This window comes from Parasteatoda tepidariorum, chromosome 2 (assembly GCF_043381705.1).
Source record: "Parasteatoda tepidariorum isolate YZ-2023 chromosome 2, CAS_Ptep_4.0, whole genome shotgun sequence".
NCBI classification, from domain to species: Eukaryota; Metazoa; Arthropoda; class Arachnida; order Araneae; family Theridiidae; genus Parasteatoda; species Parasteatoda tepidariorum.
The window spans coordinates 17,930,582-17,958,505 of NC_092205.1; the positions used below are offsets into that span (position 1 = coordinate 17,930,582).

General features: G+C 26.8%; 1 protein-coding gene across 2 annotated transcripts; it reads left to right on the plus strand.

Annotated features, from left to right (window-relative positions):
- Window positions 1–2,190: 2,190 nt before the first annotated feature.
- LOC107437413 (uncharacterized) lies at window positions 2,191–27,863 on the plus strand. 2 transcript variants are annotated; one of them, XM_071177230.1, is made up of 10 exons: window positions 2,191–2,317; window positions 13,656–13,775; window positions 13,995–14,121; window positions 14,881–14,961; window positions 15,546–15,590; window positions 17,987–18,042; window positions 19,778–19,856; window positions 23,272–23,400; window positions 23,517–23,594; window positions 25,777–27,863. In XM_071177230.1, the coding sequence occupies exons 2-10, from the start codon at window positions 13,678–13,680 to the stop codon at window positions 25,900–25,902; spliced, it is 819 nt and encodes a 272-aa protein (XP_071033331.1). In that variant the 5' UTR covers window positions 2,191–2,317; window positions 13,656–13,677; the 3' UTR covers window positions 25,903–27,863. The 2 variants fall into 2 exon arrangements, with proteins under 2 accessions (XP_071033331.1, XP_015904899.2); XM_016049413.4 differs by lacking the exon at window positions 2,191–2,317 and adding an exon at window positions 10,324–10,797.
- The last annotated feature ends 61 nt before the right edge of the window (window positions 27,864–27,924 follow it).

Below are 27,924 nucleotides of genomic sequence, written 5' to 3' on the forward strand. Positions count from 1 at the left end.
AAATTTCACTACGCGAGTAGTGCTCGTTGCTAACCATTACGGTCAAAATCTTGCTCCCGAGCGGAACTCGTTTGCTCGCATTATGAGGCACAATTCGATTGCGAGCTGAACATGTTCATAACCGTCAAAGGGTTAAGACTATTTAATTTTTGCATTTATTGCAACGAATTAAGAAAATGTACTAAATTAATGCTAACTTATTCTAGTGCTAAAATACATTATGCAGACGCGTAACAAAAAAAGAACAGAAGTTCTAAATCTAAGCCTAATACTTGTATATAAAAATGTATATGCTCCCCGACCATATTGAAAGCAACGTCAATGAGAGATCATCAAGACAGCAGAATTTCGCTCAGCAAACATGAACGTGTAATAAGCATTTTCCTTTAGCATTTGTTGCAGCAAGAATAGTGGATAATAAAAACCACATTCTCCAAAAGTCATATTACCTATTTGATTATAAATACAATTTTTAGGAACTAATTTTTGCTTTTCTGATGCTAATTTTTGATGTGATATCGTCCATTGAATAAGACCCTAATTAAAATTAAAAATAATGCCTATAATGTTTAATATTTACAAATATAGCAAATAAAAGCACTCTTATAAAATAAGTACTTTTCCAAGAGACAAATATCTTAATGTAGGAGCATCACAAGCTAAAAACCCTACGAGAAAAGAACTAAATTCCAAGTTACTAAGAACAAATAAAAGAAGAAAAGTTTTAGAATAAAATAAAATTGATGAACAAGTAAGAGTTTTAAATTTTAAAAGTCATGATACAAAATAAAAAATACTAAAATTCATTAAAAAAAAAACAACGTAGTAAACAAACAACACTGAAGTATTAAATTTAGAATTACAAGTATAAGTTACAATTACAAGTATAGAATTACAATAAATATGAAGTTTAAACTTTAAAAAAATAAATTCTGAAGCTCTAAAACGATAAGGTACGCTTAAGAATATTAAATTCCAAAATATAAAGTACAGAATATAAAGTATAAAATTTCAAAACACTAAAGAAAGAACTTAAATTTTCAAAAATAACGACGTTCCATTAAAAATGCTAAATTTAAAAAAAAAAAAAATCAAACTTAATGATACGTGTGGGAAGTATACCATTAGTGTATGAACCGAACGTTTCAAAAGTTTTTACTTTTTTCTAACACATTCGTATAGAACTTTTATGTATATTTATGAAAGAAAAAGTACATCTGCAAATAACATAGCATATCTACAAAAATTACACGTTCCCTAAATAACAATAAACAAAGTATAAAAAAAAATTTTAATGAAAAAAATCTCATTATAATTTAGCTCACGAATTCAATTTCGAGCGATTCAGCTGTTCTATTAGCAGATTATTTATAAAGCGTTCGAATATTTGTTCAATGTTCAGGCAAAGGGATTAGCAGCTCATCCTCAAATAAAAAGAATTCATAATTATATTCGCATAGTAGCAGTCGATTCCAGTAGCAGTCTTTACGGTTATGGTTATTAAATGATGCAGTCATATACGTTGCCTCTATACTCCTGAAGAAAAAGACTGTAAGTTATATTTGCATAATTATTTTTCAATAAAAGAGAGTACATTATGTCATTGGTAAGCTTTTTATATTTTAGACAAAGCTTAAAATGTGCGTTTAAGAAAATGGACACAACTCAAAATGCATGTTTAGGAAATAAACATAGCTATTTAAGAAAAGGCACATAGCATACCATTCGTTTTTCAAACTTCACTTATGAAAAAGTTTTTTTTTTCTTTTTTTTTAAGTAAAGTAATGATTTCAAATAAATTTGCAATGTAATGCCGTCCATTTTCCTAAATCACTTAGCACATTTTCTTTTTCATTAGTCTCCTTTTAAAGTATATTAAAAGTCAGCAGTTTTATTTTCAAATTGTCACGGGTTCTATACATTTATAACAGTGGTATAAAATCGACATCGTATGCATTTAGATGCTTTAAAACCACTCTTTTGTTTAATGTACAGAATACGAAGAGTTGTTTGAAAAGTTACACCTGTAATATTTAGCTATCTCGACCCCGAAGTCCAGGACCTTGCCCCATAATAATTATGCTTAGCGTTCAAAAAAAAAANGAACGATTCAGCTGTTCTATTAGCAGATTATTTATTAAGCGTTCGAATATTTGTTCAATGGTCAGGCAAAGGGATTAGCAGCTCATCCTCAAATAAAAAGAATTCATAATTATATTCGCATAGTAGCAGTCGATTCCAGTAGCAGTCTTTACGGTTATGGTTATTAAATGATGCAGTCATATACGTTGCCTCTATACTCCTGAAGAAAAAGACTGTAAGTTATATTTGCATAATTATTTTTCAATAAAAGAGAGTACATTATGTCATTGGTAAGCTTTTTATATTTTAGACAAAGCTTAAAATGTGCGTTTAAGAAAATGGACACAACTCAAAATGCATGTTTAAGAAATGAACATAGCTATTTAAGAAAAGGCACACAGCATACCATTCCGTTTTTCAAACTTCTCTTATGAAAATGTTTTTTTTTTTAGGTAAACTAATGATTTCAAATAAATTTGCTATGTAATGTCGTCCATTTTCTTAAATCACTCAGCACATTTTCTTTTTCATTAGTCTCTTTTTAAAGGACATTTATAGTCAGCAGATTTATTTTCAAATTGTCATGGGTTCTATACATTTATAACAGTGGTATAAAATCGACGTCGTATGCATTTAGATATTTTAAAACCACTTTTTTGTTTAGTGTACAGAATACGAAGAGTTGTTTGAAAAGTTACACCAGTAATATTTAGCTATCTCGACCCCGAAGTCCAGGACCTTGCCCCATTATAATTATGCTTAGCGTTCAAAAAAAAAAAAAAATATATGACTCTCCTAGTTTAGTTCTCAAATTTGGGTCGAACATTGAAAAGATACATTTCCAGCTGTTGCTATTTTCTTAAACATGTATTTCGAGCTATGTTCGTTTTCTTATAAACACGCATTTCAAACTGTGTCCATTTTCTTAAACATGCATTTCGAGCTCTGTCCATTTTCTTATAAACACGTATTTCGAACTGTGTCCATTTTCTTAAACACGCATTTCGAGCTATGTCTATTTTCTTATAAACACGCATTTCGAGTGTATCCAGAATAGAAAGCTCATCGACGATATACTTAGAAATCCTGCAGCATGCCATCCTATTAAAAGGCATCTCCCTCTTAGATTTATGGCTAAATTTCTGATTTGAGGTTTTTTTGTGTGTACTTAACTAGATTTTTATTATTCAGCGTGATTCAACAACAATAGCACTATACTTTTAGGAAAAGGTTTAAAAAAATAAAAGGGTAGTTTTGTTAGATTAGGAGAAATAGTGCTTATTTTAAGAACTTCTATATATTTTTTTCCTCCAAAAATGCAAAAATTCAGACAAAAAATATAACTATGCGACTTGTGACTTTGAATAAGTGATTTCAAACACATTTATTTGTTTTTAAATATTTTGAAATTTAATTTTCTTTCAGTTCGAACAAGTAAAACCCGGTTTGGTAGATGTTAAAGCTAAATAATTTTTTACCGTTAGTTTTGTTAAAAAAGACATAAAAAATATAAAAACAGACAAACGTATAACACTAAACTACCATTCAAAAAATGCTTATTGCAGAACTGTATTCATATAGAACTGTATATTTTTTCTCAGAAAAAATAAATAAAAACCCATAATACCGCACACCTTGTGACTCAAATTCTGATTGGGTGACAACTTTGTATTTTACATGTTTTGAAAGATACTGCCGTATTGAGTAAATACCAACCATCAATTTATTTGTAACAGTTAAATAAGGGAACATTTCCTTCTTTTACTCACCACTATAGTTTTAAGAAAGCACTCTTCTTTGAATTCAAATTCAAAGATAAATATTTATAACGCTAATATGCTCTGGTAAACAGAACTAATATGTTCCCGTGAACTAAATCTTTATACAACACTCGTGTTGCCATTTATTTATTTTATTTATTAATTTTTTTTTTTAAGAAAAGAGAAAAAGGAAACGTCATTTTAAAAGGACGCGGGCACAAATGGGTTAAACCATTAAATATCTTTCACATTTGCTGCAGCTAAGTAAAAAAGTACTTCTTAAACTTGAAAACACGATACTATAGTACAACTTGGAAGGAAACATTTTTCAATTTAAGAGCTTTAAAGCAGCAGCAAATTTAGATCAAAGCAATGATGCTGTAAAAGGTATTATGATTCAACAGATTTTTTTTTCTTTTAAGATTGTACATTTATCTTTTTTTACCGTGATCACATATACGCGATCACACCATAAGGAAAAAAAGAAGCAAAAATAAAAGCATGCTGTAAGACCACAAACAGAGATCAACCACAGAGAAAACTGGATTCAACCACAAATCTGGGGCAAATAAGAATTTTGAATTTTTATAAGACATGTTTCTAAATAAAGCGCGAAAATAGTAAACCTTCTTTTGATTTTTAATGAGTTCCTATACATTTCTCTCAAGCAGCTCATCCCTTTGCAATCAAAACTACCTATGCACCTTTCAATATCCCCAAATGGTCGTTAAAAGTAGCCCGGGACACCCCGGAATACCAGGTCTTTCAAGGGTTTAATAAGAATGGACTTCCAAATATTAGGGAAAGTTGGGGTACTCGAAAGATCATTAACTTAATTATTAAAGTTCCACAATATATGGAATGTTTCCCGGAAATCAAGGTCGGTAGATTAAGAGCAGAGTTGAATGAATTTAGAAGAAGTAAACTCAAACCTATAATTAAAATTCTAACTATGTAGGGTGATATACAATAGTTTAATATCCTCATTTTGTTTTTTATGTTCGAGTCGACATTTTAAGGGTACGTTTAGCTCGGCTAATGTACGCAAGATCAGGCTCACAAGAGATTTGTTATATACCCTAGCTATTAATATCGGCAATAGGATTTTTAAGCTTGGGGAAATTTAGTTTTTTTTCTGGGGCGAAAACGACTTTAAACTCAATTGGGACTACTCTTTGGATAATCAAATTGGATAATCTTTGGATAATCAATAAGAAATCAAATTATTAAAGTTCGAATTATAGAATTGTTCTAATTCAAACTTTTTTATTTTTAATTACGTAATTAGCAACATTTTATCCTGGTTTGGACAGTGCTCTCAAATTAATTTTTCATTTCCATTTAATGCCCCCAAAATTTAATTTTCTTCGCTGGAAAAAGTGCTTTTCTTAATATTTTACTTCTGCGAATATAGTTAATCCTCTATTAATGTAAAAATCTGGATAAGTTCTAAAATGGTATTTTTTTAAACATAAAAACTTTTTTCATTTTCGGAATGATTAGTTACACTGTATGGTTTTATTCGATTCAGAGGGGAAAATAAATGAAAACAATACTTCATTTGTCAAGATAAAGTCATAAACGCAAATAGGTACAAGTCAAACACTTTGATTTTTGTACATAAAACATTTATAACATCTTATCTGTTGGTTCTATCGTTTGGAACTTGTCCTTATTTGATTCGGCATGAAGGAAATTCACCTGAAAAAATGCTATATTTGTCTAGACAGCATTATTTACATCTCTCCACTTCCCATATATACAATCCCCATCCAGCCAAACATTTTACCAATTCTTACGAAGAAGGTACTTATCTGTTTTTTACTGGACTAGAATTTTCTTTGTTAGGGTTTCAAACTGAAAATTTGTTTTTACCATATAATAAATTATTAAGAACAACTTGTAAAAAGTAAAATTTCAATCTTATTCACTATTTAAATTAAATTTAAAACGAAATAGTCCAAAAATATTTTATTAAATATTTAAGATAACTCACTAAGAGCAAACACTGTTGCAATTTTTAATTCGTTAAAAGTTAACTTAAGTTCAATCTTAAAAGTATGAAAATTCAGACAAAACTCATAAAATTTTTAAAACTAACAATCTACATTGAAACTATGAAATCGCAAAATATATTATTTTTTGAAGTGCGTATTAACAAATTTTGCAGATGAAATAAAAATTTAAAAAAAACTCAATATATAACTAAACTAATAATTCTGGTTTAAACTGGAAAGATTTTTAGTACAGTACACATAAAGAATATGTTAAAATTTTCGGTGAACTTTTAATTCTGGTCAAAAATCGAAATGCGCTTTTAAGAAAATGGAATTAGCTCAAAACGCTCCCTCCCTTTCAATGTTCAACTCAAATTTAACAACCAAGCATGGAATCTCGTATATTTTATTATCTATACAAAGAACTTCCCACGCCACAAAGTCTAAGGCTCTCTGCTGCCATGGAAACAAGGAATCGTAAAGGGTAGCTTTTACCTCCCCTGATTCCCTTTTTTTCGCCACCCCGAGCGAAAAATTGACTCAAATATTGTCCCAACACCTTACTTGAACTAGTCAAACCTCGCAACCATAGTCACAGCCACTGCTCCAGACGTTTGAGGAGGGGAGTTCTTTCCATAGACAGACTATACTTAGTTTTCCTTACTTTTTCTGAACGCTAACCATTATCATTATGAGGCAAAGTTATCATTACGGGGCCCAGACTTCGTGGTAGGGGTGGTTAGGAATATTACAGATGCAAATTCTCAGGCACCTTTTTGTGTTCAGAATATTAAAGAATAAAGTGGCTTTAAAAATTGTTAATGTAAGCTGTAGTGGTTCAGGGAATAGAGTGCTCACCTCCTGATGAAGTTACCGGGGTTCGAGTTCCAGTGAATGCAGGTCGATACGAATTCCGCACCCGGTTCGCATTGACCATAGAGCTGACGTAAAATATGCTCAGTGATAGACGGATAATGGCTTAGAGTCCCCTTGCCATCAAACTAACCGTGGGAGATTTTGTGGTTTTCCTCTTCGTGTAACTCAACTGCAGATTAGTTACACCAAAAAAATTCTCCGCGAAAGCAAATTTGATCCCAATACTTGAATCGCGAGTTCCCTTGCCTTCTAAATTGGGTTCAAAATTTGAAGGCTACGGAGTTGAACATCGGTAGTCGTAAACTTAAAATTGGCGCGTTTGTTTAACTGCGGTTATGAAGTAAAATAAAATTCGTACAGCGTCAATTTAATACTGCTATTATAAATTTTTAGGACCTGTGACAACCTAGTAAAAAAAAAAAATTGAGTCTTAACGGCTACTCAAAAAAGTTTTATTTAAAAAAATGTCTCTAAGCGATTCGGCAAACATTATGAATTTATATGCATTGATTATTTTATTCTTAAAAAAAAAGAAGAAAAAGAACAATTTTTGTAAGGGAAGTTTGAAAAACGGAATTAAATGCCATGTCCACTTTCTTAAGCGCGTAATTTTGAGCTGCGTCCAGAATAAAAATTCATCTACGACATATTGCACAATAAGAATATTTTAAGCATATTGCACGTCAGGGTGTTGTTTAAAATAGATATTTAAAACATATATTTAAACCATACACTTAAAATAGTAAACAACAGACCTCAATCTTTAGAAACTACATTCCATAGTTACAAAAAGCTTATTAATAATTAGAAGAAGTACAAAGAATGTGCATATGTGTAATGCAGGGTGTGCAGTAAAAACCACCCTTAATCTTGTATTTAAGGGTGGTATTTATTCTTGTATTTAAGGGATCCTAGTAAAAAATATACACACTTAAGATCACAAATTAATATTTAATCGAAAAATAAATAAGAAAATGAAAGCCACAAAAATGCTACTGAATGATACAAAATATTGTTATGGACAGGAGACACAGAACACGAAAACCTGCTTGATTGCTGACTGAAGCTTGACGATTTTTCTGATATTCCTCTTTCACTTCTCTCTATATTCTTCCGCAATCAAGCAGATTTCAGGGTTTTCCTCCCCACATTCCATTCATGTATTTTGCCAGATTTCGATAGCTGTTTTTCCCCCTTTTCTTAAATAATAATTAGCGGCTTTTAAATGTGTTTGTATATTTGCCTTTATTTTTGACAAATAATCTATAAAAAAAAGCATTTAAGGTGATCTTTAGAGTACAACCAGTAATAGCCATACGCCTATTTTTTGTACCTATTTTTAACTTTTTTCTTTCTTTTGGTGACCCTGGATTGTGGATTTTAACGAATGATATGTTATTGATGGATGGTTTAAAAAAAGAAAATTCACTAAGCAGTGAAAGAAAAAAATTACACACTATTTGATTTTGAAAAGAGGCATGACATTATGAAATAATTAAAGCTAAGCAATACTGCATTACAAAACTGATATTTAATATCAACAAAAATAATTAATTTTCAGAAATTATTTTCATTTTATGCGTAATAGATTTTTCTTCTTTTATATTGCAATAAGTGTTGTAGGGCTAAAATATTTTTACCCAAATCGCATTTTTCCTTCAGTGGGAAAGGAAGGAGAAATAAACGTTTATATTCTGTTCTCTCCCATCTGTATAGTAGTAGGAAGAACATTAGAGATAAATTAAATTCTATAGATGTAATATAATTCTTTCACGTAATTAAACATACAGGGTGTACCATGCTGACCAACCTTAAAATATACTTTTAGAATCCTTCTAAAAAAATTCGAAAAAGTATATCTGTTAATTATAGGGCAAAGTTAACGGTTAACACCGGCCAAGAGAGACTTAATAAAACAAATGTTGATGAAAACATTATTTGTCAATCGCCACCTGATTTCCACTATTTTCATGGAAAATGTACTCCATGCGCATTTTATTATTACTTTTTTTTCAGTTATGAAGTTATAATGAATATTTTGTAATCTTCTGCAAATTATTTAATTTCGCGAAAGTTTTTAACAAGATTTCTTCATTTTAGAAATGAAAATTATAATGATTATCAAATATATATTGAGAAATGCTTTTAAAGAAATATCAACATTATCAATATCAACAGATTTTTTAATCGTTAAAAATTTCCAATTTATTGAAAATTTGACACTGTTAAAAGAATAAAACTATAACTGGCCATTGACCAGTAGCAAAATTTCCTCCTTTTACCCTACAACATTAGATGCTAAATCAATATTCAAGCAATGAAAAGAACATTAACGGTATCGGAATCTTAACGAATCGCAACAGACGAAAAGGGACAGAAAACATCAAAACCTGTTTGATTGACCTGGTAAACAGAGAGGAGCTGAACTGTCTTTATTATAAACTCCTCCATATTTCTCAAACAATCAAACGGATTCTGATATTTTCAGTACTGACTTCTGAACTGTTGATTCAATAAATTTCAATACCGTTCGTAGCTTTTCTTTAGCGTTTTTAAATATTAATTGTATCCCTTAATGTGTATACGATTTCTTTTCTTCATTTTGGGGAAGGATTCAAAAAGTATATAGTAATGGCAAGTTACGGAACATCCTGTGTATCTATATTTTAATATTATTCTTCGCTTAAATAAAGTTTTTGAGAAATATTTCTATTCATATGTAATTTTTAGTTATTCCTGTTATTGCTTTTCTAATCATACGATAGAATGTCAAGCTATTACAACCATTAGTGTAGTTCGAACTATGCATGGAAAGCAAAAAATTAAAATACTTTGTGAATGGGATTTAAAAAAATGCTGATGTTTGCGAAAAAGAAAGAAAAAAAAAGAAAGGAAGCAAAAAGAAAGAAATATGAATGAAAAAAAGGAAGGAAAAAATAAGCGACAATATTTTTTTTTTTTACATATTACGCAACTTACAGTTTAGAAAACAAAATATATAAAATAAAAGCATGTAATATTCGAATTGAAAGTCCCGGAACGGCGTTCCAGCTTCAAAATAAAGTGTGACCTCTGATCGATTCCGGTCTCGCTGCTCCCTTGCTTGCAATAATATATGAAAAGTGCCATAACAAAAAAAAAAAAAAAAAAAAAAAACAAAAAAAAAATGGAAAGTTTAATAAAAAATTAAAAAAAAATCAAGAGTTTTTTTTTTCGTTTATTAATTTATCATTTTAAAATATTATAAAAATAAAAAAAAACATTAGCTCCTCTTAAAATACATAATTTAAAAAAATAAAATGTTAAATTTGAAATAAAATGAATGAGAAATATCAATTTTATCTATAAATTGGAATTAGTTGATTAATTGATTTAAGGTCTCACTCCTACAAATATTTCTGTTACCTTTATTGTTTTCTGTAAGTACAAATGTATTTTGAATAAAAATTGAAAAACGAAAGAAACGGGATAAAGAAAATGAAACTACTAAATTTGCAACTACAAACGAGCAATTATCTCTGAATATTAGCCAATCAAATGTTCCTGACCGATCTGCACCAACATAAATGACTAGGATTGGCTGTTACTGAGCTTGGCAGGTTTTACCTATCAGGAAAAATAAAAGTCGCCAATATTGGAGAACATTTTCTCGGAAGATATATGAAAAGTACTCAAAATTCTCAACCAGTTGTAATTCGTAAAGTTATGAAAATATATAAATTGTCTGAGATTAATGGATAGAAATCGGTGGAAAGATTTGATATGTTTTAGCTACAAATAAGATTGAAAATATACACCTTGCTTTGGCGCTAGTGTAGGTGATACTGCTCATACCTTGGTAAACAATAACCAAGGCTTATACATTTCTAATTTTTCTGCATCAAAACAAATCGTTGTCAACTCGAAGTCGGTGTGTTGTTAGGCTAAAGAACTGTCACTTCTTTAGATAAATTGTTATCGTTACACCTTTGTGAAATTTGAATTATATTTCTATTGTGTAATGCTCAGCTGAATTTATTTTTAAGGCACGATAATTGTTCACGTGAATTATGATCATTCCTTTACATTAAAGATCTGAAAAGGTATGACCATTAGATTTGTCCGTAGTATCTATCTTTAATTTATTTGTACATTTTTTATTATTTTGTATGTAATTAAAATTAATAAATAATCTTTATCAAATTTTTACCTAAGATATTTGTAAAAATGACGATTTAAATGCATTGATATTCATTAAAGTTACATAAAATTAGAGACATATGTTGTAGATAATTTTGTTTTCTTTTCAACTAATGCAACAAACTACCAAGTTGGATGAGGTTTTTATTTAATAGAGCGATTATTCTAGGTGTATTGCTTAGTTGAATTTTGGTAAAAAATATTTATTTAATGGTAACACTTGTGTTTACACTATAAGCTTAAAAGTTGCTGTCATTGAAATCGCCAGTACTTTCAGTTGTTCGTTTGTCAGTATTTTATTAGTGTGTTTAAAAGTTTTAAATAACTTTTTTCACATTTATGCTTAAAAGCTGTGTGTTGATTATTTACATTAATTTACAGGAAAGTTATTTTAAACTAAACATATGTTTTTAATGTATGTTATGTAATTGTGACAATAAAATCGAGTAAGAACTGGGTCAATCCAGGTCCAGTTTTAAAAATTTATGATAAAAAACAAGTTCTGTTTCTACAAATTATATAATTTTGTTGAACAACATTTAAAATAACAGAATCAGCTTATTTTACAAAACTAAATTTATAAACTGCAATATTTAAATTTGTTTAATATTAAAAGGATATTTAAAAAATAATAATAAATTTCCAAATTAAAGTTAATACATTCAATTATTCTGCTAGCTAAAAATTAAAAAAAAAAAGAATTAATTATATAAATAAATATAATTAATTCTTTTAATATTATTATAAAATAAATAACTAATATAATAATATAATGATTAAATATAAATAACTCAAAGATGAGTTATGCAAATAAGAACTAGAAAATTAAAGAATTTTTAAGATTATCTTATTATAGCTATGTTATTGAATTTTATTATCGAACTGTAACTTTGATTACAACTAATTTAATTGTCACCATTGTTAATTGAAAAAGACATTGCAATAAATGCACCACTCTCATCTTGTTCAATTTTTTTCAAGTTTATTTAATTGTGTTTTGAGAAATATTCACTATTGATAACCAAATAGTAACCCAATATTCAATAAATCCTGAGCCCAAATACTTAATACAAGAATATTTTAATTTGTTATACTTACATAAGTAAATTCACTAAGAAGATAAATAGCAAGTTAACTATTAACAAACTAATTTTTTATAAATTTGCTGTTTTAATATGTTGTAATTTTGAAATATTTAGCTATATAAATATGTTGAAATATTTTGCTGTTAAATTATGTTGTAATTCTACAAGTTTACTGTAATATATATTTCGATTTAAGCTGAATTTTATTAATAATTTTTAAAAAATACAGGCATGCTGAGTATCATTTACTTTGTTAAAACTTATTATTAATGTATTTGTTAATTTTTAAAAATTTAAATAATTAAATTTCACTTAAAAATATACATTAGCAGCTGTCCATACTTGATATGGCAAATTTTTTTCAATATTTTTGAAGCAGTGCTTCTCATTTTCACAAAGTGTCTCATTTCAATACACAGACTACACCCCTCTTCTTGTTTAATGTCATGCTAAATTGTATAAACATATGCAGTAATTCAAAACCAAAATATGTGTTTTATAATCATAATTCAAATTTTATTTTTTTAAATTTAACTATGTGTTTTAATGACATTTCTGAGCATAACAATAATTAAATATGCAGTTATTTTTATCAAAATATTTAATAGTACCAACGAAATAAAAATAATTATCAACTGATTTTAAATATTTTTATTTACTTACTATCACAATTTTACAAATCTCCTCTAAATTTCTGAAATTGTTAAGTTTCCCTAATTCTAAATTTTTTAAATTATTAAATGAACTGTTTTAATTTAGGTGTATCAGTAAGTTTGAAAGTTTTTGTTAACTAAGATGTTGCTTTTCGCATAAAATGTTATATTCGACATTATTGGCCATTGAAATGGGCTACAGATGGAACATAACTAAGGGTGTCTAGCATTTTTAAAAAGCCCTTAAAAGTGCTTTTTTTTGGGGGGGGGGTTGTAAAAAGTGCTTAATTTTCTATCATTTAGAAAGAGGTTTTTTCTTTGCCGTGTCGATTGTCTTACTAAATTACGATAAAGGCACGATTTTTGCAATTTTTTCTGCAATATTTATCAGAAACTATCTATTTTTATCATGATTATGTGAAGTTTGTGAAAATGTTTTTGAATTTTATTGGTTATTTGTTCATAAATTAAGAACTTTAAAGAATAAAAGAAAAAAATTACTGCACAGATCCTAACTAAGATTTTTTTGGGGGGAAAGTGATTAAAAATATTTTTAAGTGCTTAAAAGGTGCTTTTGTTGAAAAATCTGGCTACGCGCCCTGTAACAAAATTTTTTACCTCCAGCAAAGCAACACTAGGTATGCTTTCTCCAATAGCATGTAGATAGTCATAGAAGCTGGAAGTATGTTTAGTTTCTGCCTCGATTTTCAAACTGATTAAATTGAGAAACAATATTGAACTCAAAACTGCATCAAACTTAGTGCTTAAAGTAAGGATCATGGAAATATTAAAATATAATTTTGACTATCTAAATGCAAAAATATTATGATAAGGAGAAACATCATAACACATTCCCATACATCTGAGCAAAGAAAAAGGAGGATAAGAAATATAACCTGTCTTTTTCCCCATATGGGGTATTCTAGTTAATTGTTGTTCTTAATGTTTATTACTGTTAAAGATACATTCAATTTTTTCTTCTTTTTGTAAACTGGCGTCTTTAATCCAATTTCATATTTTTAGGTAGGCTCCATCTCTTTCAAAAATGATTATTCTACTAATTATTACATCTAGTTTCTTCTCCTTTATTACAAGTTACAGCATTGGAATAATATCAGAAGATTCTCCAGTTATTGAAATCAGGTAACAGTCTTTTAATAATAATCTTATATAAATTTAATTCTTATAAATGAGCTGTTTAGATTTTTCTTAGTTCTAGCATTATTACAGAAAAATGAATTTTTCGAAACATATTTCGAATAGTAACTTTCTAGTTTGTTGTGGTCTTTTTTAACATTTATGTATTTATTTCATCGTGTAATATATTTATTAAATTTATTTAACTATGCATATTTATTTTAGTGATGGAGAAGGTTTTATGAAGAGAGCTGTTTCAATATTTGGAGATTCCTCACAAATGTCACGTCTACATGATTCAATGCATGGAGTTAAGATGGGCATTTCATCCGATGTTTGTGATAATGCTAAGGTACGTTTTCATCTTATTGTTTTCTTTATGTCTAGAAATGCTTAATTTTTCTTTCTCATGTAATGGGTATAAATTTTAAGTTTCATTATCAAATAGCAAATGCTAGGCCATAATTTGTTTTAAGCACATATATTCCAAATTTAGTTATGCCTGTATGTAAACTTTTAGAATTACTGATTAAATTAATTTTTAATTAATTTTATTCCCAATTGTGTATGAGCTGTACCTTTGTGAGATTTATCCATTTATCTAAAGTTTTTATTTGAGATTATAAATGTAAACTAAATAAATACTTTTGTTCATTGTTATTTTGAAAGATTTGACCCAAAACTGTATATGAGTTTAAAAGTTTCTGAAATCTATTAGGTATTTCTGAAATCTTTTGGTATTTTATGATTTTTATTTAATTTGAACACTTTGTGCATAATAACCACTTTCACTTATAATTTATCATTAAAATCTTGTAGCTTTGCCAATTTCTTTTTGGCTATAATTAATCTTTGTGTAGTACCTATTACAAAAACTACTGTTGCACATTTAGTTGAAAACATAACACATTTTAATCAAAACTTTGGAAATTGTAAAAATTATTTTTTATTCACTCTATTGATACTAAGTTGGTCATTTTAATTATTATTTTAATCATTTAATACTGCATATTTACTTAGCTAAACAATAAGTTTATGTCAATTTTTTTTAAAAATAATATTAAATTAATAAATGTAGTTCGTATATATCTCTCTCTATATTTATTTGTAGGATAACCTTTCTGTAGACTGGGATGGATCCCCATTAAATTACACTTGCTATCACCCTAAAAATCGTCTCCCTGTCGTTAAGGTAAGTTGAATTATTAATAAAATTGTCGCTTAAATTTGTTGAAGATAATTTTGTAAACTGAGTCTTATTGTTTGAAAATAATTTATAATGGTGTATACTTTTCATATTTTAATTTTTATATAAATTCATTGAATAACTGTTACTTTGGACCTAATTTTAAATCTTTTTATAATTTTCAATTTTATCTTAGCTGTATTTTAGAACTTTTAATACAAGCCGTAACTAATCTTTTTATAAATGATTGTTATACGTTTTATTTAAGTTAATTCCTACAGCTTACATTCTGATTCTTCTTGTATTTTTTTAATTTTAATATATGGAGTCAAAATACTGAAACACAAATATCTACAACACCTAAATTCTTCTATTACTCAAGGTTATTTTAAAATTCTGGTTACATGCACCGACTTTAACATTGCATAATATTTTTATCATATTTCTACTCCATTGTACATATAGCAAATATTGTAAGTTTTATTCTAAATTGATTTTTTATATACATTTTATTTTGATTCTAAACTATTTATCATTTGGACAAAAACTCTTTTCATATTATGATTTTGATTGTGTTTAATTACTTTTAGGGAATGAAACCAATTGAAGAATGCAACATTCCATCTAAATATATTGTAAGTATATAATTGAATTGACTTACATCAACTCAAATATCTTAAAACTTTGAATGTACTGGCATTTTATTTAAAAAAAATGACTAATTGATAGTTTATTATCTGTTGCAAGGCAAGCAAAAATTTAATAGTTTGATTAAAACTGTGACTACTAGCATAAATGTTAATTATATATTTGTGTATTAAACTGTTTGCTAGTATTCAGATAATGTTATTACTTTCTAATTAATAATAATGCAATGACATATGATAATCTGTAATAATAATCTGTTATTATTGAAATGTATTGCTGTTTTTATATACTTTGTTCAAAAAATTTATAATTTTAGGTAATGATTCTTAAGGTAGAGTATGTTTGTTAAGTTTCAAAAAAAATTTTTAAATATGTTTTTATTTTCTATAACTTTTATAAATATTTTTATAGAATTTGTTATTCACTTTCTGATTTTTAGAAGTAAGAGGAACTACATATTTTCAGTATTTTTTTACTTTTCTACATGATTATTTAATTTAATAATATCAGTTCATGTTTTAGGCTCCTTTTAGATTTAGGATAATATTTAAAGTTAAAAAGAAAATTGGCAAAAATTCTTTTCCAAAAAAATAAATATAAATAAATTAGTTAAACTTCATATATATTTTTAACGATTCGATTAGAAATTTTTTTTTTTTATCAAGTTAGGGTTGTTTGTTTTGGGTACTTAAATCATTGTTATAAAATAAAAGTCTATACCTTAATTAAATTATTATGTTGTACTCTCTAGACATTTGAAGATAGATATGAAGCAATTGAATCATTTTATGCCTTTACTAACCCTTTTATAACAAATTAATCATGATAAATTTACTTTATTGATTTTAGTAAACTTTTAATTAACTAAACTACTAAAATCAATAAAGTAATCTAATGCCATTATAGTGTCTTTAAAGATATGATTCTTTTTTGTTTTATTTTAAATAAAGAGATATACCTAATTTAGTTTAAAAACAGATTTATATTTACATGATGGAATATTATATTTGAAATGTGCTACTTTTTGTCTAGTTAATAAATTAATCAGGCAAATTCTATTTGTATTGTATTAAAAAAAAAAAATGTTGCTCACTTTCCTTCAGGTTTCTTGACTTCAAGGCACCCTTGTAACATTTGTCTTTTATTGTGCTAATTTTATTTTTCTATTTTATTTCAGTTTCAATTGTAACATAATTTGATTTTGTTACCTGGAATGCTAATTTTAATTCTTCAACATAAAATATCATTTGTGTTTGTCACATTATATCTGCATTTAGCTCTTATGCTGTTAAACAAGCATTAAAAGTGTTTTCAGGGTGGTCATGTAACAGTGAATTTTATCAATCTTGATTAAAATTAAATTTATTAAATTTAATTAATTAATTAAAATTAAATTAATCAAATTTATTAATTAAAAAATTTAATTAACATATTTCATTAAAATATATGTTGGATATGTTTACTCAATGTTTAGTTTCTGCTGCCATATAAAGGACTACCGGTGGGATTAGTGGTTTATACATACTTATTTTAGTTCGTTTCTTAAACAGGAGTATCATCTGTTTGTACCATCTGTGATCAGTTTCAACATTCTATTCATTTTTGTTAGTCGCACTTGTTCTAAGGAATTCAAATTGGTGACTTTCTCAAAGTTGTGACAATTCACCTCCAGTGGTGCACTATCAGACTCTTGATCAGTCACAATCATAAATTTTGTAATTTTGTGTTCATTTCGTTGATGCTTAGGCCCATTTTTTTTCAGCCTCCGTCTAAAGAGCTACAAACGCATCTGCAACAGTCTGTCTCAATCTGCCAATAACATTCAGATCTTCTGAATTAGGATTTAAAATATGTATTATTTTATTTTGAGTATTTAGAATCTCATTTCACTTTAATACATAGTCTTACATTTCACTTTTTTACACAGTCTTACTGCTTATTTATTAGCACTTTTAAAAACTTTGATTGTATTTTTTCCTCTTTATTAGTTATGAAGCTTAAATGGGAAAATATATTTGAATTCATTTAAAAACACATATAAATGGTTTTTTAATGTGGTGTATTTTAACCCAAAATTTATAACAATCCCTTTCTGTTACTTTTAAATATCAATCAGTTACTTATAAAATAAAACTAGTTACTATAAATTTTTACTTACTATAATTAGTTACTATAGTTAACTCGTTACTAGTTAACTATAATTTTTTGTACGTATATGATAACAAAATAAATTTTGTATGACGTAGATATTTTCAATTAGAATTTATATGTAATCATTTGTTTTTAAATGTTTTAAAATTTATCTGAAGAATTTGTATCTTTTATTTATTTTATCAGTGTTATAATTTTATTTTACAAAATTGATATCAATTTAATTTTTCAGTCAAAACATGTCTGTATGAATGAAAAGATTGAATATGGTGTGTCTATTCCTACTTAGTAAGTTTAGAACTTCGTAATTATAAATTTTCTCATATACATATTTTTATTTATTTATTTTTTATTTACACTATTTTACATATTTGCCCCTTTGACTCTGGGATACAGAAAAAAACCCATTGTTATCATTTTGGATGTTAATTTTGTTATTTAAGCTTATGAGATCATAAGATTTTTTTCTTTCAAAGTTAACTGACCTTATAATCAATGCATAAATATTTTCCTCTTCATATTGCTCTACATCAAAAGAAAATTTTTTCCACTCCTTGATAGAAACTGAGATATTCTACCTTTTACAGGAAAAGGTCATTATGCTTAAGCAATGACCCAAGAAGAGGAAGAATCAAAGTATGACGCTTTTCTGCAAAATTTTGCTTTTTTCCACAGAAAAGTGGTCTATCATGAACTTGGGAAATCTAAAGTTTCAAAAACTTGATTTGTTGAACTGGGGGACTAACCCTAAATAGTGCAAAAGTGATTCAAAATCTATTCTACTCACTGTGTTGTTTCTGAATTTTTATTAATTTTAAATAATATTAAGTAATTAAAAATTGGAAATTTTCTTTATTATGAAATTTTATTAACATGACCATGTACTTATTTATATACTATTTTATCAGTAAATTAGATCTAATTTATATGATGGAAATAAGCTTATTAATTTTTAATGTTTAGTTGAATTCAAAAATAGTGAAACATTTTAATTAAAATATTATTAAAAAAAATACAAATGGATTAAGTAATTTTATTTTCTTGCAAGAAAGCAACTTTTTTATTAGTTGTAAGGTTTTATAAAAATTTAACAGTGCCTATATAGACTATTTTCTTACTCTGATTCTTTTCTGGTTATAATTTCATCAGCAAATATTTGCTCAGTAAGATCATTGAGCAAATAAAACTCTGTTAAAGTCATAAAATCCCAATTAATCTGTTTCTCCATTAGGAATAGCTTTTGACTATGTTTTTGTCATACAGTTTGTAGGTAGATTGTTTTATGTGTTCAATTGCAAGTAACAGAACTTTACTTTTATGCTTGTTTGATTGTAGTTATGATTCAGGGTTATTAAAAACTAAATCAATGTAATAGCTTCCAAGTAATAAACTTTTAAGGTGTTTTTGTTAGAAATGAAATATTAACTTCACACTTTTTTTTACTCATACTATTAATTTCCTATTATTTAAGAAAATATTTGATTAATTTTAATGTGATTAGTGACCTTAAGAAAAAATATCTTGTTCTAAATTCTAAACAATTACTTTTGTTTTTCTTTCCAGATTCACCATAATTTTGCTATGTTAAGCAAATATTTAATCTGAACACCTTATTTGTCAAATTAAAATCAAAACAACTATTTTAATCTCTGCAACTTTATTGTGCAGAACAATAATTACACATTTAACAGGATGATATAATATATTAATCAACAAAACCACAAGAAATGAGTAAAATAGAACAGACAGAATGGAGCTGATTTTGAAATGTTCTATTTTTATGGCTCTTCAGATTATTTTACTTTTTAATTGATGTTTTTGCCTTTATTTAATTGTTAATCCTTCTTTATATTCACTGTTATATTTTTATCATTCTAATCATAATTTTTTTATAAAAATATAGAAGATGAGCGAATGCAGTTGAATAAAATGAATATTTAAGTACATTTGATCGTTTTAATTTTTCTAAAGTTACTGAAAATTTCTCATTAAAAGTGTTTTTAAATTGTGTTCTGATTTATAGTGGAAATCATAGACCCCTGTGGCCAGTCTATGGTGAATACATATATGTTCCTCTTCAGCGATGGTTGCATAATTTAGAGGTATATTTTATTTTTAGACAAAGTAATTTGTTCGTAATAACTTATTTATATTGTACTGAAGAGAAATCACACACTCAAAGAAATTTTTCTTTTGTTTATTTTTATAAAATTTTTAAAGAATAGATATTCATTAGATTAGTTCAATAGATTAGTTCAACTGAAGCAAAAAGGATGCTTTCCTTCTCAACATTTGACCTATTTTTTATTTTTGACATTAGACAGAATGGGGCAGTTGAGTATATTCCTACTTATAGATCACTCCAAGTATGCACTCATAAATAACTGTCTATCCCAGTTTTTTTTAACGCTAAATTTTTTAAAATTTCATTTAATTCTAAAATCTAAAAGTCATTCCACTGGCTACCACAAATTATTAAAGTCTGATTTATTATCGTAAATTTCGTTTAATTGTTTTTTTACAAAAATATTTAGATGACAAAAGATAATTTTATTTCTACTAACATTAAAAAGATGTAAGAGATGCCAGAAATTATTTATTAGACTTGTATTTTAGTAAGTAATACTAATATATAGAAATTTATAGCAAGTAAGATATCTATGGCATGAAAGTGTCACTTACTATTAGTTCTTAGAATGAATTTCATATAAATTATTTCACACTATTAAATTTTTCAATTTTATTATGTATATCAGTCGTGATTTTTCTTCTGAAATAATTAATTGTGTTAGATTTACACTGAAAAAACATAAGCCAAATAAATTGTTGCCGGCCAGAATGGAGACACTGGTCATCCATATCTTGGATAGTTTAAAAAATGTGTTAAATGAGGTTTTTTTTTTTTAACTTTAAGACATTTTAAAAATGTATAGAAACTTGAGAAAGCTGTTTATAAAATATTTTAATCCTCTTTATTTTTGAAACTTGAGGTAATAAATGAATGTTTCCTTATCATACTACATTTTAAAATCTGGGAAACTGATTTTTTTCAAGGTGTCATTTGACACGCGCTTTCTCTGAGCATGTCGTATTTCATTTATTTTCATAATTTAGTGTCAGTTGGAAATTGATGAAAGAAGAAAAAAAGATTGCATCTTAAGAATATATTAATTTGAAGAATAATTCAACATATATAATTTTTCTATATTATTTTAATGTTTTCCCTTCAAATTATTATGAAGAAAACCTTATCAATAATGTCATTTTTTTAAACGCTTAATAAGCTTGTCATGTCTGTTACCAAAGAGAACTATAACCATTCATAAATTCCTATTGTGTTGATTAAAAAATGTAAATATATGTATGGTAACAGACTTGACATCATTTTCCAGACAGCGACACTTAGTTAATTGCTTTTATAACTTTTTTGGGATATAATACAGTCAAACCCCGCTATAGTGAACACGGTTTATAGTGAACTCCCGGATATAGTGAACGAAATATTCGGTCCCGTGCCTTGCTATACACGCATAATGTTATTTTTTGTGGATATAGTGGACCAAAAAAGTGAGGAAGTTGGATATAGGGAACTTTTTTCTATCTTGGACTGATTTTTTTCCTCATTTTTTTGTAATAATTTTGAAATTTCTACTTCAAAATAAATACATATACAGATTTTTAAAACCATCTATAGAGGGGAATTTTCTTGTTTGTTTTTTTAATCTCACTTTCCCATCCCTAAACAAACCAAGCAGATGTTTCCAACCCAGGCAGATGATGTACATTGTAAGGTGATAAATGCATATGCATTTTCTGTCAGAGATAATGAGTATTTATTCATTATTGGTCAAAGGGTTGGACACTAATATGTGTTGATAAGGTCCTCATTTCAATTCCTTTTTCAGTTCAGTTCAAAAAAGCCTGCAAACAAGTTTCTTAAATTTAACTATGGTGAGCAGTAAACGTGAAACGTTCTTCATTGATAATAAAATGAGCATAATCAGTAATGAATTGAAAAAGGATGCAATCAAGCTGATATTTGCAGAGAATATAAACTATTCAAATCTACTGTTTGTAACATATGAAAAAATAGGCAGTTAATAATTTCTGCTCATGAAAAAAATTTAGATGCTAGAAAAAAATTTGAGAAAAGCAGATCACATGGATGTAGAAGAAGCATTACTGAAGTGGTTCGGCATTAGAAGAAGCCGCAATCTCCCAATATCTAAACAAATGTCAATGAATTTGCAAAGCGAGACTAATTTTATGCGCTAAAATGGCAGGTTAGACAGGTTTAAAAAGCGGAATAACAGAAACTCAGGAAAAATTATCTGATAGTCGGGAAGTGTTTCCATATCTTATGATGAGGATTGCTCATCAGCTAGAGATTACTAATTTTTTTTGTACGCAAGACGAGGAGTAATAAAAAAATAACAAATTTTTTGCTACTACATAATATTTTTCAGTCATTTATTTGAATAATGTGTAATAAAAGGGAGGATTTACAGAACCATTAGTTAAACCTGCGTAACGGATATAGTGAACTCCCGGTTATAGTGAACCGAAATCTCGGTCCCTTGAAGGTTCACTATAGCGGGGTTTGACTGTATATAGTATTTTATATAATTATAAAATGTGACAAACTAGAATTTTTTCATTTTTGATAAGTAATTCTGGGAAAAACGTTTCATATTTTCGGCAGCAAAATTCTCTTTCAACTTATTTTATTAAAATATATTTTTTTTCTTAAATAACATCTTATAATTTTATATTTCTTATACATAAAAGTGTCTATTAATGCTCATGTTATAAAGAAAAATCATGTAATTTTTCTTACACTTTCAAGAAAAATGGGGGGTCAAGATAAAATAGGGCTATTTAAATATTAAAGAAGCGCCTAATAGGGCAGGAAGGAGGGGTAAGAGTGATTCTCACATACGACACTAAAATCTCATTTAATTTAGTTGCACTTGAAAAAACTTCAGGTTTGAAATGAAAAATCTTCAAATTTGAAATAAAAGCTAAATTTGGGAAAAGAAAATTTTATAAAAACTTCTTCTAGGTGTTTTTAAGGTCTAGAATATTAACCACAAAAAGAAAACACAAAATATTCCTAAAGATTATTCTAATAAAAAAACTTCTGAAATTAATTGAAACATAAATTCTGCTTTTTGCAAAATAACATAGTTTATTTTAATTTAATTTTAAAATTACAAAATTATTATAGATTACTGCTGCTAAAGTCAAACCAAAAACAAATGGGCGATGCAATGGGAAAGTGATACAAATTTCTCACTTAAGTGTTGTGATTTACTTATTTTCGCTAAAAATGGAGATTTTGGGAGAAAATTACCAAAAAGCAGGCTTTCGTAATATTAGAATGGCTTCCAACAAATGGCCTCAAATCATGAATGTGTCACATCTATTGAAAATTAGAATTTGTATTATTTAAGAATCTAAAAAGTGTTATTATAAAAAAAGGTCAAAATATACACGTATTGTGGTTTACTTATATAGCATGGAGCTGTTGTAATGTTATATCATCCTTGTGCTGAGCCCCTGGAGGTGGAAAGGTTAAGAAAAATAGTGAAGGGCTGCTTGCGTAGACACATTATTACACCATACATGTATCTCTCTGCTGATAAAGTAAGAAAGCTCTTTAGTTGAATTGCATTTTGTATAATTTCGTTTACTCTGCTGAACTCTGATTTATTAAATAACATTTTGCTTTAAGTGTAAAGAACTGTTTTATTTATTTTCAGCCTTTGGCACTTGTTACTTGGGGGTGTAAGCTACTAATGAACCATGTTGAAGAAGATGTTGTCAAATCATTTATTAAGGTAAAAGATAGTAACTATTTTTTAAACATTTAATTGTTTTATTCTTAAATAACTGGGTACATTTTTTTTGTATTTGTGCGATAAAAGTAATAAATTTGGGTGGAATTTAAATGTGTTAGTCTTTCAATATTGACTGATATGTGTTATCACATAAATTATTTGATTGTCTTAAAAATGTGTAATTTTCAATCTTTTTAAAAATTTATTTTATCAAAACTAAAATTTGAATATTTTGTTTATTTTTATTTGATTATACTATAAATTTTTACATTTAGGCTACATTTTTAAAGCATAATCATGTAGTTCTTTTAGTTAAAATTAGTTCTTTAAAATGTTATATGTTCCCAAAATTTTGGTAATGAATGCATCAAAGATAGCATTTCATTAAAATTAACTTAATATCTCAATCTCATTAAAATTAATATAATTGCTTTATTTACTTTAAATTTTCAATTGATTATAACCATAACTGTAATTAAACAGAATGTAACTTAGCATCAAGTTTTTTCTTCTGATCTTAAAGATTCTAGATTTTTAGAAAAATCTTAGTACTTTTTTTCTTTTCTTCAGTAATGTATTTAAATCTATGAATTCTTTTAAAAGGATAATTTTTGTTTCAATGTAAACCTAAAAAGTATTCAAAAAAAATTTTTTTTTTAAATATAGATTTTTTTTTATATAAAAATTATTTGTCATTAAATTAATAAAAATAAATTTTAATTGGACAAATACCCTTAGTAGGAAAAAAAAAGACTAGAAAACTAAAAAATTTTATCTTTTAAGTTAGTCATTAAGTTTTTTTAAAAATCAAACTTAGTTTAGAGCACAGTTAAATCAACTTAGCTAGAGCATGTAATGTATGCTGTTTATGTTTGATTCATGTGTCCTTAAACCCATATCCACCCTGAAAATATTTTGATTTATTAAATAAAGTTCTACAGAAGTATATTTGTAATCTTACCTCCATGATAATAAAAATCAGGGAATACTCTTCACAATTTCATAAGTATTCCATAGAACAATACTGAACATTTTATTTACAATTTATACACAATGATCTCCTGTCTCTTCTGTGTCTCAAATTAATCCAGTTACTTTTTTTTTTTAACCCAGAGGGCACTTTTAACTTCATTAGTTTCTACACATTTTTTTCAATGAATTAAATTTATGATTAAGAGTGATAGAGATGCTATTAAATTAATATTTGTTTGCCTAGAATATAATTGATGTATGTAATGTATTTTTCTGGAAACCGAATTTGTGTCTTTAATTTCACTAGATTTATTTAGTGTCTAGAGCAGCAGTTTTCCTAATTTTTTTCAGTCATGGGGCCCTAAATGATCGACCTGCATTTTTATCAATTGAGTTTATTAGCTATTGTGAACATATTGACCACAAAAAAAAGACTAATTATTTTTAAAGTGTGAGGAATATCAAATATTTGCATTGTTTGTTAATGCTGGCAGTTTAATTCTTTAATCAGTTAAATAATTATCAAGCAGTTTAATTCACTGGTCCAGTCCTGCATTTAGTCTAGTTCAGACTTTGTTTTTGGTGTATGAGTATGCCCGTTGAATTATGGTTTGCATTGAAATGAAAACTAAAAAGAACTGTTATAAAAGTTGGAAATGGTTATTACAGAAATGTGTTCCTCTATTGTTGAATTTTGTTTAATTTTCGATTTAAAAAGTTGCATTGAAGAATCAAATTTTTTTCATTGTTTGTTAATGCTGGCAGTTTAATTCATCAAGCAGTTTAATTCACATGTCTGAATCTGCATTTAGTCTAGTTCAGATTTTATTTTTGGTGTATGAGTATGCAATCTGAATTATGGTTTGCATTGAAATAAAAACCAAAAAGAAATGTTAATGGAATTTTACTTTAATAGTTTAGTTATTTATATGAATTTTAAGAAATAATGGTTTATTGATGAAATACAAATATAATACAGGTTTTAAAAATCATAATTAATTAAGTAAAGTCCTAACTTTCAGAACTTCTGTAATCTTTCTAAAGAAACCTCGGGCACAGTGGAACCGCTGGTATAGAATAAAATCAAATTTTGTTTTAATTGTTTTGCCAATTGACAGATTTTATATAAAGTGAAATTAATTTGCCTTAGTTGATTTTGTGTTCAGAAGAAATTTATTTGATTGAAAAATGATAATTAATTTATTTCTAGGCTCGAGCATTACGTGGACCTGAAGCTCTAGCAAAAGAAGGACAATATCGTTATAAATTATTAGATGTTGCTATGATACCAGAAGGATCTAGTTACCAAGATAAAAAATTATGTCCATCTTCATAAATCCCTTTTGCCATTTTTGCCCTTATGTGACATACAATTCTTGGGACATAAAACCCAAATTTTATTTTATTAATGCATAAAAATAATTGTTTTATTATTGATACATAAGTTGGATAAATATTTCTGGTTGCAATGCTACAGCATGTGTGCATAAAATGATCAAAATTTAAAACAAAATACATTGATTTTTACTTTTTTGGTGAAAACTTGTTAATCTGTATTTGTATGTTTTAAGGGATCAACAAACTATTTTTTACATGTCATTTTATTCAGCAAACAAATTGTTTTGTTTATGTTAAACGATCAATTAATTTATATTTTTATGGATATACCACAAACAGCAAAATGAAATGAATACTAAGTGAAATATGTGTGTACAAATTCTTAAAATTAATTTAAAATGTAATTAAAGGCATTCATAAATAAGTTAACATGAAAATGATATTAAATTTAAGGGAAAAAGTATAGATTGCAATTAAAATAGTTTATCTTTTGTTATAGAATCAAAGAATTTTTCCTTCAAATGGATTTATTGGGTACTTAAGTTTGAAATCTATTTATATACATAATTAAATTTTAACAATAAGAGGTATTACTAAAAATATTTAAAGTAAAAAGATATTGGATATTTTTACTATATTATGTTATTAATTAAAAAAAAAACTTTTTAACGAAACATAATTGTCAAAACTTAAAATATTCATTTCATCTTAGTTAATATATCAAAATTACTATAATACCTAACATAGGGATCAATTTATGATTGAATTCTTGCTAAATATTTTTTGCCAGTTTTTAAATACTTAAAATTTTTTAAGTAGGTATACTTTTTGTTTTCAATAATTTGTCCTAGATCTCTCAAAAAAGGTATAGCAATTATTTACAAGTTTTCTAAAAGCACTCTTACAATCAAATCGATTACTCCAAAGCTAGAAACTTATGATTCTTTTTAAATATTTTACATATTAAACTAAAATAACAGCTGGTATGGAAACAAATTACACATATCTGTAATAACAAAATTAATTTATCTTCATTTGATTGTATGAAGTAATCTTGAAGTATTTTTCAGGTTTTTTTTCACATAAATATTTTTTGCAATTTACTAACCCTGTCGATATACTTTAGCATTTATGAAAAACATAGAAACAACAAAAAATTTATTTTCACCCACTAGCTATTCTTTTCTGTAGTATCTTTAGTTGTGCCATATTCTTTGTACATTTTTAGTTTTATTAGAGAATACATTTAATAAATTCTCTTTTTTGATGTTCAAAATATATTTTGTATAACTTAAATGTGTCAAACCTAATATAGATATAGAATATGAAAAATTACAACTTATTATTCAACTCACTGTCTTTTAATTCAGTATTTCCTTCTTCAGTCTCTTTGTTTCATAGTTATGATTAACCAAAATCATTTACTTATACTCAGTTCAAAAATTAGTTCAAATTTATGCTTGTTGATATTAAATATAAAAATTGCCCTTTTCAAAAACAGTTAATTTATAAGTTACATTGAACACTTCAACATTCCTTTTTTGTTGCATTTTTTTTCTACCTGACAACTTTGTTGAAGAACTTAAATTATTTTTTTTTTATCTATTTAAAAGTATTTACCGTTTTAATTAAAAACTTGTGATATATTATTTTTGTGTATTTTGCGTCACTATATAGCCTTTATCTGTTATAGTTTTTTAGCCATTATATGTCTGTATAAAAGTTATGAGTTTACCATGTTTATTGAATCTAAATATCTATCAAACTGCTTGTTATCTTGCCATATTAAGACTTGCATTTTTAATAATTAAAAAGCTTGTTTTTTATACTGGTTTTAAAAAAATAATACATAAATGTTTATTGTCTTATTCATGCCTGCATGATAATAGTTAAGTAAGGTATTATAACATCTATTTAATTTATATGAATGTTTAATAAAAGAAAAACATTTTTGTTGTATATAGTTTCGTTTTCTTTTTAAAATTTTACAACATTTTATTGCATTTAAGGTTGCACAACC

Coding starts and splice junctions, on each gene's coding strand:
- LOC107437413 (XM_071177230.1), top strand. CDS start 13,678: ATGATTATTCTACTAATTATTACATCTAGTTTCTTCTCCTTTATTACA. Junction 14,962..15,545: donor ATCGTCTCCCTGTCGTTAAG/GTAAGTTGAATT, acceptor AATTACTTTTAG/GGAATGAAACCAATTGAAGA. Junction 23,401..23,516: donor TGTATCTCTCTGCTGATAAA/GTAAGAAAGCTC, acceptor ATTTATTTTCAG/CCTTTGGCACTTGTTACTTG.